Source organism: Lithobates pipiens, unplaced genomic scaffold, assembly GCF_037356315.1.
Source record: "Lithobates pipiens isolate NorthernLeopardFrog02 unplaced genomic scaffold, aLitPip1_a1.2 Scaffold_19, whole genome shotgun sequence".
NCBI lineage: Eukaryota > Metazoa > Chordata > Amphibia > Anura > Ranidae > Lithobates > Lithobates pipiens.
This window is the reverse complement of record NW_027507764.1, coordinates 579291463-579303888: the sequence shown is the minus strand read 5'-3', so window position 1 is coordinate 579303888 and position 12426 is coordinate 579291463. Positions and strand designations below refer to the sequence as shown.

At 45.6% G+C, this 12426-nt stretch overlaps 1 protein-coding gene across 1 annotated transcript; it reads right to left on the bottom strand.

Annotated features, from left to right (window-relative positions):
• Positions 1 to 733: 733 nt before the first annotated feature.
• Positions 734 to 2065, bottom strand: LOC143998117 (E3 ubiquitin/ISG15 ligase TRIM25-like). Its single transcript, XM_077493861.1, has one exon. It carries the CDS (start codon positions 2048 to 2050, stop codon positions 734 to 736), a length of 1317 nt encoding a protein of 438 aa, XP_077349987.1. The 5' UTR covers positions 2051 to 2065.
• Positions 2066 to 12426: the final 10361 nt, after the last annotated feature.

The following is a 12426-nucleotide window of genomic DNA, read 5'->3' as shown; positions in this document are numbered from 1 at the left end:
CTTTTAGCTTCTCAGGGTTATTCTCTTGGCTTAAGAAGGCAGCGATGACAATTATAGTGGTGCTTTTATTTGTATTTCTTCTTTATGCGTGCTTTAAACTGCTCATGTGCTTTTGCAAGAAAGCCAAGGTAAATGCTGTAGAAAAGATGGAACTTTTGTAAGTTGGATAAGATAGGTGGATTTGGTTCCTTGACATCACCCATCTTTCAGAAAAGCCACTCTTCCTGAATTTTAGATGTTGGTACTATCCAGGGGGATGGGTGTATACCCCTCTGACAACTCGCGGTCAGGGAGAGTACTTTGGACATAGGCCGACTAGAACTTGTTCAGGTGGACCCAGGGTAAGAGGGAAGGGTGATGTCAAAGGGGGAAATTGTGAGGATCAAGGTATAAGAAACCAAGATGGTTGACAGTATGTTTCACTAAATGCTTATCTCGTCTGTTTTATTCTCAGTATCTTAAAGACACATCATCCTTAAGTCCGGATGGGTGCAGTCACGTACACATAAGAGGAAACCATGTCGTAAGGGTCATCTGCCACATCAACTCTAAAAGCAGAAGACACTTAGAAATTGCCTTTTATGGAAGTTGTTGTTTTGTTTCAACATTTCTAATGCCTGTCTTTTGAGTGTATAAAAGAGCTGTGTTAATAAAGAACCTCAGAGTTGGGTGCGACCTTCTGAGCAGATATACTGAGAACTTCTTTCCGTGTCTCATTGCTTAGATAAGAACTCTAATAACAATTGGGAAACGGTAACATAACTTGATGAATAGGTGACTTGCAGTAGTCACACCTAACACTGACATCAACTTCCCAGTAATGTCGCCCCGAGTAAAATCTCTGACTGCTTAATACCTGGGCCCAACACTGAAATCTCTCCGGTGTTTCTGGACGATTCTGCTTTATATCTGACCTGGATGCAGTTTTCATGTCATCTGATATCTGTAGATTATTATGAGCTGTGTTCACATCCAGTAATATGTCTGAAGCTTCCTGTATATAGAAGAATACATTTCCCCCTTTTATCATATCAGATAACCCTGTGTGTAATGTGTGTGAGATTCCAGACACATCCAGATCCCCTCCATCATGGAGGAGTCTATCATGTCTCTCTCTGTCCTCATCATCTCCCTCCTCAGTATCACACAAGTCCCCTGTGTCTGATTCCTGGAGGACAGTCAGTGGTTCAGTCATGTTACACAGCTCCTCAATGTCCTCCATCTTCCTGGACAGATCCTCCTTCTTTATTTCCAGCTGACCAATCAAATCAGACAATGAGTGTGAGATCCGCTCTTCCTGGCTGGAGATGTTCCTCAGGACTCTCTTCTCCAGCTCCTCCAGATGTCTCCTGAGCTCTATGAACAGGGCAGTGACTCTCTCTGTTAGACTGGCTGATTTTTCTTGTACTTTTCTCCTGCGATCCTGCAGACTCTGGACTCTTTTCTCCGTCTCCTCTCTCTCTGTCATCAGTTTCTGAAGAACATTTCTCAGTTTCTGTTTCTTCTTCTCGGAGGCCTCATCCAGAGTCTCCACCTTGTGTCCCCGGTGTTCTCCAGCCAAATTGCAGGACACACAGATACAGGCAGAGTCCTCAGTGCAGTAATACTCCAGGATCTTCTTATGGATGGAGCATTTTCTGTTCTCCATGGAAGTGGTGGGATCAGTTAGGACATGTTCTGGTGCCTTGCTATGGACTCTCAGGTGATTATCACATAGAGAAGCTTCGCACATCAGACAAGATTTAACAGCAGGTACAGGAGAGTGAATACATTGTGTACAGAAGATTCCAGTCTTCCCTTCTTCCAGCTGAGTAGACCGGAAAGCCTCCACTATGTTACGCAGTGTTATGTTCCTCTGCAGTACAGGCCGATCCTGGAACTCTTCTCTGCACTGAGGACAGGAATAACCTCCAGACCCCTCCTGTGTATCCAACACACCATCAATACAGACCCGGCAGAGGTTGTGTCCACATCTCAGGTTTACGGGATCTATATAAATGTCCAGACAGATGGAACAGTCCAGCTCTTGTCTCAGACCAGCAGACGCCATCGATGACAGCAGAAGAGAGAAATCAAAATGAAAGTCTCCAATGAAAATCCAAAGGTCGTCTAACATTTCTCGGCACAGGGTGGGGCTGAGCTGGTCTTGAAGCTTTTATGTTGCGGAAGTTTGTGGATAAATAAATGTTTATGGTAAAGGTATATGTCCCTACACTCCTACACTATATTCTGAGAAAAAGAAAACCTGGATATATGGATGATGTTATTGGTGACCATCTTCAGAAATGACTGCTTTTATAAAGATGAAGCTAGCATTAGGTAAAAATAAATCAGAGACAAATGAAAACTTTCAATCAACAGAAACTTTGTTCTAAAAAGTACTTGAGGTCCTCAATGGAAGCTTTCATATTTATCTTATTACTGATTTTCTTTAACCGTTTACCACCACCCCTGTATGTTATACATCAGTGATGGCACAGGGAGGGGGGTTGTGGGCGGAGAGGAGGACTGGGGGGTTGTTGAGGGCAGAGAAGGAGGGCGACGGGGTGTTGTGGGCGGAGAGGGGAATGGCGGGGTGTTGTGGGCAGAGAGGAGGACGGGGGGTGTTGCGGGTGGAGAGGGGGGCAGCCGGGTGTTGCAGGTGGAGAGGAGGGCGGCGGGGGGTGTTGTGGGCGGAGAGGAGGATGGGGGTGTTGCGGGCAGAGAGGAGGACAGCAGGGTGTTGTGGGTGGAGAGGAGGACAGGGGGTGTTGTGGGGGGAGATACAGATGTGTAATGGTGGGTTCTGAAGGGGATAAGTTTTGGGGTCCCCCATACACGATCTCTGTGTGATATCTCCTTTCTGTCTGGTGATGGGGGCTCCCGGAGTTGGGTCTGGTAGCCTCATATCGGTCTTGGTGGTGTTTGCCTCTACTCAGCTTTACACACTTTGCAGTTATAGTGGGGGAGGGGGTTGCTCATTTCCTGTTGGTGTATTCCTCCATTCTGAGGTTCCTTTGTATTTTCAGGTGCACAGAGGGGCGGCAGCTGGATTCTTGCTCCATGCCACGGCTTCTGCCATTGCATTGCCAAGAGGATCCCGACTCTCTCTGCTGCTCCATCCTTTGGATTGCCAGTGTTCTTGGCCTGCCTTTTTTGGTCTTCTACTGCTTCTGGCTGAATGGAGATCAATTGACGGCCAACCTGGTCCTGGGCTCTGTGCTGTTTCTAGCCATGGGCTACGGGTACCTGACTCAAGAAAGCCAAATGGTGGCCCGTTATTTCACCAGAGCCGGAGCAACCCTGGCAATTCTGATGCTCTCGGTGTTCAATGGGAACCGTTATGGAGTGCTGGGCAGCCTGGCCCTGGCAACTTCGAGTCTCATGTCCTTCCTGAAGGCTGCAGATTCCCTCCTTTCCAAGGGAAGATGATACAGAACTATGTGTTTAGCATGTCAATCCTGCTGCTCCACATGGCTCTGAGGCAAGAGGCTTGAGATTTTTAGAGTCTGGAGGACAGAGGGACGGGGGTCTGGGGAAAGGAGGGCAGAGGAACGGGGGTCCGGGGAAAGGAGGACAGAGGAACGGGGGTCCGGGGAAAGGAGGACAGAGGGAATGGGGTCTGGGGAAAGGAGGACAGAGGGACGGGGGTCTGGGGAAAGGACAGATAAATGGGGATCTGGGCAAAGGAGGACAGAGGGACGGGGTCTCAGGAAAAGAGGACAGAGGGACGGGGCTGGGGAAAGGAGGTTAGAGGGTATGTGGTATGGACAACAGAGGGACAGGGGTATGAGGAGCAGAGGGCCTGGGATAGGGAGGACAAAATGATAGCGGTCTGAGGTATAGAGGACATGGTGGACAGGGGGACAGGTTTTTTAGGCATGGAGGACAGGGCGACAGTGGTCTGGGATATGAATATTGGATGGTCTGGTGTAGGGAGGGTTGAGGGTCTGGGGAGCAATGAGGAATGGAGGATAGAGAGACTGGAGCCTGGGGTAGGAGGAACAAAGGGTTTGGAGTATGGAGGACAGGGGTTTGAGGATGAAAGCACAGGGACGGGCGTACAGTGCTTTGAAAAAGTATTCACACCCCTTGAAATTTTCCAATTTTTTTCATGTTACAACCAAAATTGTAAATATATTTTATTAGGATTTTATGTGATAGACCAACACAAAGAGGCACATAATTGTGAAGTTGAAGGAAAATAATAAATGGTTTTCAATTTTTTTTTTTTTTGATGACGTACAACAACCACATCTTGTATTTTCTGATGAGCATTTCTTCTCACAGTCCTGGATGTTCCTCTGGTTGGAGCAGCTGCAGGAGGAAGAGATGTAGGTGGAGAAATATCTTCTCTCTGATCTTCTGCTTGTTCAAGCTGAGACTCTGGGAGCCCGGCTTTGTAGCTGCTGGATCTTTTTCAAGATCTGTATCCTTATTTCCTGGAGAATGTGACACCAAGGCTTGAGACACAGGAGGGGGATGTTCCAAAGAGCTTCTGAGCCAAGCTTCACCCCCTGCATCCTCCACCCTCCATCCATCCTCCCTCCTCTGTCCTCCATCCATCCTCCGTCCTCCATCCATTCTCCCTCCTCTGTCCTCCATCCATCCGTCCTCCATCCTCCATCCATCTTCCATCCTCCGTCCATCCTCCACCCTCCATTCGTCCTCCATCCTCTGTCTTCCATCCATTCTCCATCCATCCTCCACCCTCTATCCATCCTCCATCCGTATTTCATCCATCCTCCATTGTCTGTTCTCCATCCATCCTCCATTGTCTGTTCTCCATCCATCCTCCATTCTCTGTTCTCCATCCATCCTCCATTCTCTGTTCTCCATCCATCCTCCATTCTCTGTTCTCCATCTATCCCCGTCCTCCATCCATCCTCCATTCATCCTTGTCAGGAAAGGTTCCATCCACTGGTAATATTATCTGTCATTTGGCGTGCAGTATTGAGGTCCACCAGCAGGTGTTTCCCGGCAGTTTGGAACTGTCAGGAGAGCTTTCCCCTGCTGGTGTTATGTCATCTTTGGGCCGCAGTACTGGCGTCCACCATCAGATGGATCCTAGCAGTATGGAGCAGATATTACCTTCTGCAGTCAGGCATCATCTGAGCCTGATAGCAGGTAATAGCATAAATACCGGAAAGTTCACACATACCTTGCCTTGGTATTGTCCTTGAGCCCTGACCTGCATCCAGCTGCTATCCTGATCCTGATCTTGAACCTGATTCCTGTACCTGTTGTACCTGTTGTACCTGTTCCTGTCTGTTTCTGTATCTCTGGATCCTTGCCCTGCAGCCTGATCCCTTCCACTTTGTCCCTGTCTGTTTTACTCCTTGCCCCCATCTGTTGATCTCCCATTTATGACCCTGGCCTGGCCTGACTACAATTCTGGTATCCCCTTTTTGCTATATATGCTGGTTGGTTGTTGTCACTGTTGTGGTTGTTTGGGTTTTCTCACTCTGTTTTGTATTGGTGGTGTATTCAAATTTTATGCATTTATCTTAATAAAATTACTTACTTTCACCTACTTACGTTTGGTTCACTCTGTCACAGTCACACAGTTCTGGTCACATTTGAATTTATGACAGTCCTCCATCCTCCATCTTTCCTCCGTCCTCCATCTAACCTCCCTCCTCTGTCCTCCATCCATTCTCCCTCCTCTGTCCTCCATCCATCCTCCATTCGTCCTCCATCTGTTCTCCCTCCTCTGTTCTCCATTCATCCTCCATTCTCTGTTCTCCATCCATCCTCCATTCTCTGTTCTCCATCCATCCTCCATTCTCTGTTCTCCACCCATCCTCCATTCTCTGTTCTCCATCCATCCTCTGTCTTTCATCCATCCTCCTTTCTCAATCCATCCTCCCTCCTCTGTGTTCCATCCATCCTCCGTCCTCCATTCATCCTCCCTCCATTGTCCTCCATCCATCCTTCATCCTCCATCCATCCTCCCTCCTCTGTCCTCCCTCCATCCATCCTCCACCCTCAATCCATCCTCCCTCCTCTGTCCTCCATCCATCATCCATCCTCCCTCCTCTGTCCTCCATTCATCCGCCGTCCTCCATCCATTCTCCATCCACTCTCCATCCTCTGTCCTCCATCCATCCTCGCAGGAAAGGGGGGGGGTGATTGGGCACGATGGCTGTGGAGAGGAGAAGCGAAACTGAAAGCAAACTGAAGACCGGTGTTCTGTCAAACGAGCCAACTCGTCAAAATCTCCCATTACATCACTTCCAGTGACTCTCCAGCAGTAGTAATTGCAGATTTCAATGACTTGGCTGTTTTCACAGAACACGGGTGGGTGGGAAACAGCACGGCTCTCCATCGCTCTCTGTTGATGCTTCATCACAGGTGCTCTGCCATGGGCTTAAAGGGTAACTCCACTTTTGTGGGGAAAAAATTGTGAAAAAAATATAAATTAACTAGCATATACAATCGTGACACAAGTCATATTGTAATTGAATGTTATTTAACCGCTTCCCGCCCGCCCTATAGCCGAATGACGGCCTTAGAGCGGACGGCTGCCTTCGCCTGGCCGTCCCTGGACGGCCTGGTGTTTACTTCCGCAATGCGCGCCGCCGCGGGCGCGCATCGCGGAAGTTCTGTGTTTGCCGTGTCCCCCGGGGACAGGCAAACACAGATCGCTGTAAACGGCCAATCACAGCGGCCGTTTACAGCGTGATCGGCGTGTCCAATGGGAGATGATCTCATATGTAAACATATGAGATCACCTCTCAGCGCCGCTCTCCCTCCTCAGACAGACAGTGTGTGAGAGGGGAGAGAAGAACGGCTGCAGCAGCCGTCAGTGTACAAAAAAAAAAGTTTAAAAAAAAGTGCCATCCTCCCCCAGAGCCATCCTCCCCCAGTGCCATCCCCCCCCCAGTGCCATCCTGCCCCAGTGCCATCCTGCCCCAGTGCCATCCTGCCCCAGTGCCATCCGCCCCAGTGCCATCCTGCCCCAGTGCCATCCTGCCCCAGTGCCATCCGCCCCAGTGCCATCCACCCCAGTGCAATCCACCCCACCCCAGTGCCACCTGCCCGCAGTGCTATCTGTCCCCAGTGCCACCTGTCAGTGCCATTTGTCCCCAGTGCCATCTGTCATCAGTGCCACATATAAGTGGCATCTGTCATCAGTGCCACGTGTTATTAGTGCCACATAGTGCCATCTGTCATCAGTGCCACGTATTAGTGCCATCTGTCATCAGTGCCACGTATCAGTGCCATTTGTCATCAGTGCCACCTGTCAGTGTCACGTGCCATCTGTTGTCAGTGTCACGTGTCATCAATGCCACTTATCAGTGCAATCTGTCATCAGTGTCACGTGTCATTGGTGCCACGTATTAGTGCCATCTGTCACCGGTGCCACGTATTAGTGCCACGTGTCATCAGTGCCACGTATTAGTGCCACGTGTCATCAGTGCCACGTATTAGTGCCACGTGTCATCAGTGCCACGTATTAGTGCCACGTGTCATCAGTGCCACATATTAGTGTCATCTGTCATCAGTGCCACATATTAGTGCCATCTGTCATCAGTGCCACGTGTCATCAGTGCCACGTATAAGTGTCATCATTGCCACGTATTTGTGCCATCTGTCATCAGTGTCACGTGTCATTGTCCTGGTATTTCAAAAGTGTAATAAATAGTCAACAAGTTAGATGTGTAATTTATGCTTCTAGAACACGTGATGGCGCTCCCTGCATGTTGGGCCTCTCTATGTGGACAGGCTGTGAAAAAGTCCCACACATGTGGTATTGTAATACTCAGGAGGAGTAGCAGAATTTTATGGGGGTGTCATTTGTGGTATACACATGCCACGTGAGAGAAATAACCTATTACAATGACAATTTTGTGGAGAAAAATAAAAAAAATGAAAAATCTTCATTTTGCAAAGAATTGTGGGAAAAAAATGACAACATCAAAAAGCTCACCATGCCTCTTACTAAATACATTGGAATGTCTACTTTCCAAAAAGGGGTCATTTGGGGGGTATTTGTACTTTCCTGACTTGTTCGGGTCACAAGAAGCGAGATAGGCCACCAGTACATCAGATGTGATCAATTTTGTGCGATTCGCACCACAGCTTGTAGACTCTATAACTTTCACAAAGACCAAATAATATCCACTAATTTGGGTTATTTTTACCAAAGATATGTAGCAGTATAAATTGTGGCCAAAATTTATGAAGAAAAATTAATAATTTGCATAATTCTGTCACAGAAACAAAGAAATATGCGTTTTTTTTCAAAATTTTCGGTCTTTTTCATTTATAGCGCAAAAAATAAAAACCCCAGAGGTGATCAAATACCACCAAAAGAAAGCTCTATTTGTGGGAAAAAAAGGATACAAAATTCATTTGGGTACAGTGTTGCATGACTGAGTAATTGTCATTCAAAGTGTGAGAGCACCGAAAGCTGAAAATTGGTCTGGTCAGGAAGGGTGTTTAAGTGCCCAGTAAGCAAGTGGTTAAAAATTCCCTTTCCTTTTCAATCGGCAATGCTGTAATTTTCTGTAAAATGCAATACGGCCACCTGGAGGTGTTCTGTACACAGATGGTATACAGAACGCCCCCCAGAAACATAATTTCCTGCTTGTGTGATTGGCTCATTGATTTTCCCAGAAGTCTGCACTAAGATACAAGTCAGATTTTGTGCATCCCCTGCAACAAAAATGTCATTGGTGAGATACTCCCAAAGGGAAATCACGTGTAAAGGGACCCTGCCACTTTCCTCATTAGATCCCTGCAAGTGCAGCAGCTGGTCGATAATTATAAAGTCACTCCCATTAGATTCACTCTGTACATGGACACAGAGAAGCAAACAGCTATTTCTTTACAATAAGAAAGATAGGAATCTGCAACAAAGTTTGCTATAATCCTTGCAATGCACATAGATCACCCAAAGTGGAATGTTTTATTTTTCTCAACAAAAGTAGAATTGTGCTGCGTACACACGAGCGGAATGTCCATCAGAAAAAGTCAGATGGGAGCTTTTCATCATATATTCCGACCGTGTGTATGCCCCATCTGACTTTTTCCATTGAAAATTCAGACGGGCTTAGATAGAGAACATGTTCTACATTTTTCAGACAGAACTAATTACTATCGGGAAAGCCGCTCGTCTTTAAGCTGTTCCGACGTACCAAAAACAACGCCCTGAAGCAAGTACGAGACCCGTCCCGCCGTACATGTTGTACGCCACCGCGTTCTTGACAGTCGGACTTTGGTGTGACCGTGTGTATGCAAGACAGGTTGAGCGGAATTCCGTCAGAGAAACGTTCTGAGTTTATTCCAACGGCAAAACTGGTCGCGTGTACGCGGCATCACTCTTTAACGCTGCATTCAATCTCGCTAGAGATCTGGGATAGAAAAGATATGGAGATAGTTGTGCGCTGTACAAAAGAACTAAAATCAGATAACACTAGGAAGGATTAGGTAGCTAATAACAATAGCTCCACTAATAGTAGACAGAAATATTTTAGGTAATATAATAGTGCAGGTTAATATTTAGAATTCAAAGATGGTATAGATTATCCGATATAATAAAATAAAGTGCTTTTTTTTTAAAACATGACCAGCATAGAAAACACAGATAAAAAAAAAATACATATGTATATATATATATATATATATATATATATATATATATATATATATATATATATATATACACACGTTTCCATATACGTAGTGTGTGCGCTAAAAAAACAGTGCAAGTGTAGCAATAAATATTGGTGATGGTAAACCCATGTGCTGGGACAGAATGATAAAGTGCTGGCGTCTCACAGATATACACAACAGAGTAAAAATGCATCAAGCAAGCAAGATTTTATATAATTAGAAAATGTCCATAAATATTCCCATTCCTAAAAAAAATTCAAAGATGCATGGTGTGGTGGTACTTTGAATCCAAAGAATAAAGTGCTGGTGCTTATACACAAAATTCGGTGTAAAGGTGCTACAAGTGGTGGATATCCTGTGTGGTCCTTTCGTGGTAATTATATGGGTGTCCCCTTACCTTACTGCTGTAAGGTAACAGCATAGACTTGTGACCGTCCCCTTTAAGGATCCTACTGAGGCAGCCCAGGTCCTCGCTGGCGTTCCTATCCTGCCTATTCCCAGCGTGTGTACGTCATCTTTAAGGGTCGTTTTTTAGGGTTTCCAGGAGGGAGGGTCTCACCAATCTCACCAGTATACCATATATGTAGGGATTTAAAGAGAGGAGGTATGCCCCATAGTGTAGTATTTTAACATTATTTATTATAATAAAAATAAATACAGGTACTCACATAAACAAAAGGAAAAACAGAGCAATGTACAAACGAGCGGAAAGCTCGATTAGCGCCACTTCCAGTGTCAGATAGTCCCGACGCATGTTCGTCACGAATCACGTGACTTCATCAGGAGATGACTAGTGCCTGTGGAAGTGTCTATTTATAGGCCATGTAATTTTAATAGTCCAGCGGTCATTTTGTAGAAGACCCAATGTCAGAAACCATGAAACAGACCGAGACAGAAGTACAACCAAATCACACTTGTTTATTAATAAAAATAAAAAGGTAAATAGAAAAAAGCGTAGTCAAGCATAGCCAGAGTCCAGTAGCCAGATCGGGTAGTCAGCCAGTCCAAAGTTCATTAACCAGATCGGGTAATCAGCCAGGCCAGAAGTCAGGGATCCAAGGAGAACAACTGCAAGCAGGATAAGAAGCCAGGAGGGATGTCAGCAAGCCAGTCTTTAAACAAACAGCAGGAGATGGTTCCTTGTGATGTGACCAACGCGAAGGCAAAGGAAAAAGTGAGCTGGAATTCTTTAAATAGGCAGGTCAGACGAGCATCATCGGAAACAGCTGGTAACTGGAAAGAGAAGAGAGCTAGCAATTAGCCGACAGCTGAGCGGCCAGCCCAGAGGAGGAAGGGCTAAGCCATAAATCTGAAAATCAGTATGTATTAAATTAACTAGAGGGAAACAGAAGTTCCCCAAAGTGAAGTGTCTACTAGAGGAAGTATAAAAACTATGACATATCAAGAAAAAATAGGTGCATAATGGAGTCGCTCTTCAGGGGGCTTATTAGAAATTAAAAATAGAGATTAGAGTTATGTGAGTGGGCCAGGATACCACACACTGAGGATAACTCTCAAGGAGGTACGTGTGTATCCAGGAACCTAGAGAAGAGAATGGGTCGCTCTTCAGAGTGCCATTTGGGATATAAATAATTCAAAAAAATAAGATGATAAAAGAGGATTAAAAGTCACTGATAAAACAGTTAAGATCAAATTCAATGTTGAGGTCACGTGGCGTGAGAGTGTCCAAGGTAAAAATCCACTTGGACTCAAGCTGACTAAAGGTCCTTACTTTGTGTCCCCCACGCCAGTGTTTCTCATATGGTTCTATGCCCTAAAATTTCAATTGCGTTGCGTCTTTGTTGTGGTGAGTAGTGAAGTGTTTTGATACGTTATGTTTATCAAAGCCTTTTTGTATGTTCTGCACATGTTCTTTTATACAAACCCTAAGTGGTCTCTTGGTGCGGCCTATATATTGAAGCCCACAACTGCATTCAAGGGCATATACTGCTCCCACTGTATTACAACAGATAAACTCTTTCATCTTGTAGGTGTTGGCGGTGCTAGTTGAGGTGAAGTCCTTCTTCTTTTCATTTGGACGTTTGGTTTTTGTGCATGCGTAACATCTTTTGCAGGGGTAGAAGCCTTTTCCTGTGAAGAATGTCAGTCCTCTCCCAGGAGGATCTGGGATGCTTTTTACAATTTTGTCTCTAATGGTGGGAGCTCTTCTATACACGAATTTAGGGCAGGTAGGGAGCATATCTTTCAGACATGTATCTGCTCGTAATATGTCCCAATGGCGCTTGATAATTTTCTCAATCTGTTTATGTTGTATACTATAATCTAGGATAATTGGTACTGTATCTTGCAGGATCTTATTATTTGGTTTGTCCTTAATCAGACTGTCAAGGGCTCAGAAATAGAGACTTCACCCCAGGCCTCACCCCCCCCCCCCCCTGCATTCAAATGGTGGACCAATAAGGGCCTAATACGGATAGCAGACTTCTGTGACCACAAGGGTATACTAACCGAAAGATCCCTGGTAGAAAAAATATCAAATGCCAAATACTGAACACTATAGGTTCACTCAAATACCTCGTAAAGGTGATTTAGCAACAGTGACTCCCATGGAGCATATGTGTAAACAATATGACAAACTCAGCGGTCATATATCCGCTATATATATGATATTGACATATATCTCGACTAAACTGAACTATGGGACTTTATGGGAACAAGATCTTTAAGAAACGTTGGATCTTGAAGAATGGCACTCGATAACAATGTCAGCCTCTCGATCGCTCACCAATCCCTTCATTATAGAGCATCACTATAAGGTTTTATTGAGATGGTATATGGTACCGGCCAGACTGGCCACTTTTGTGC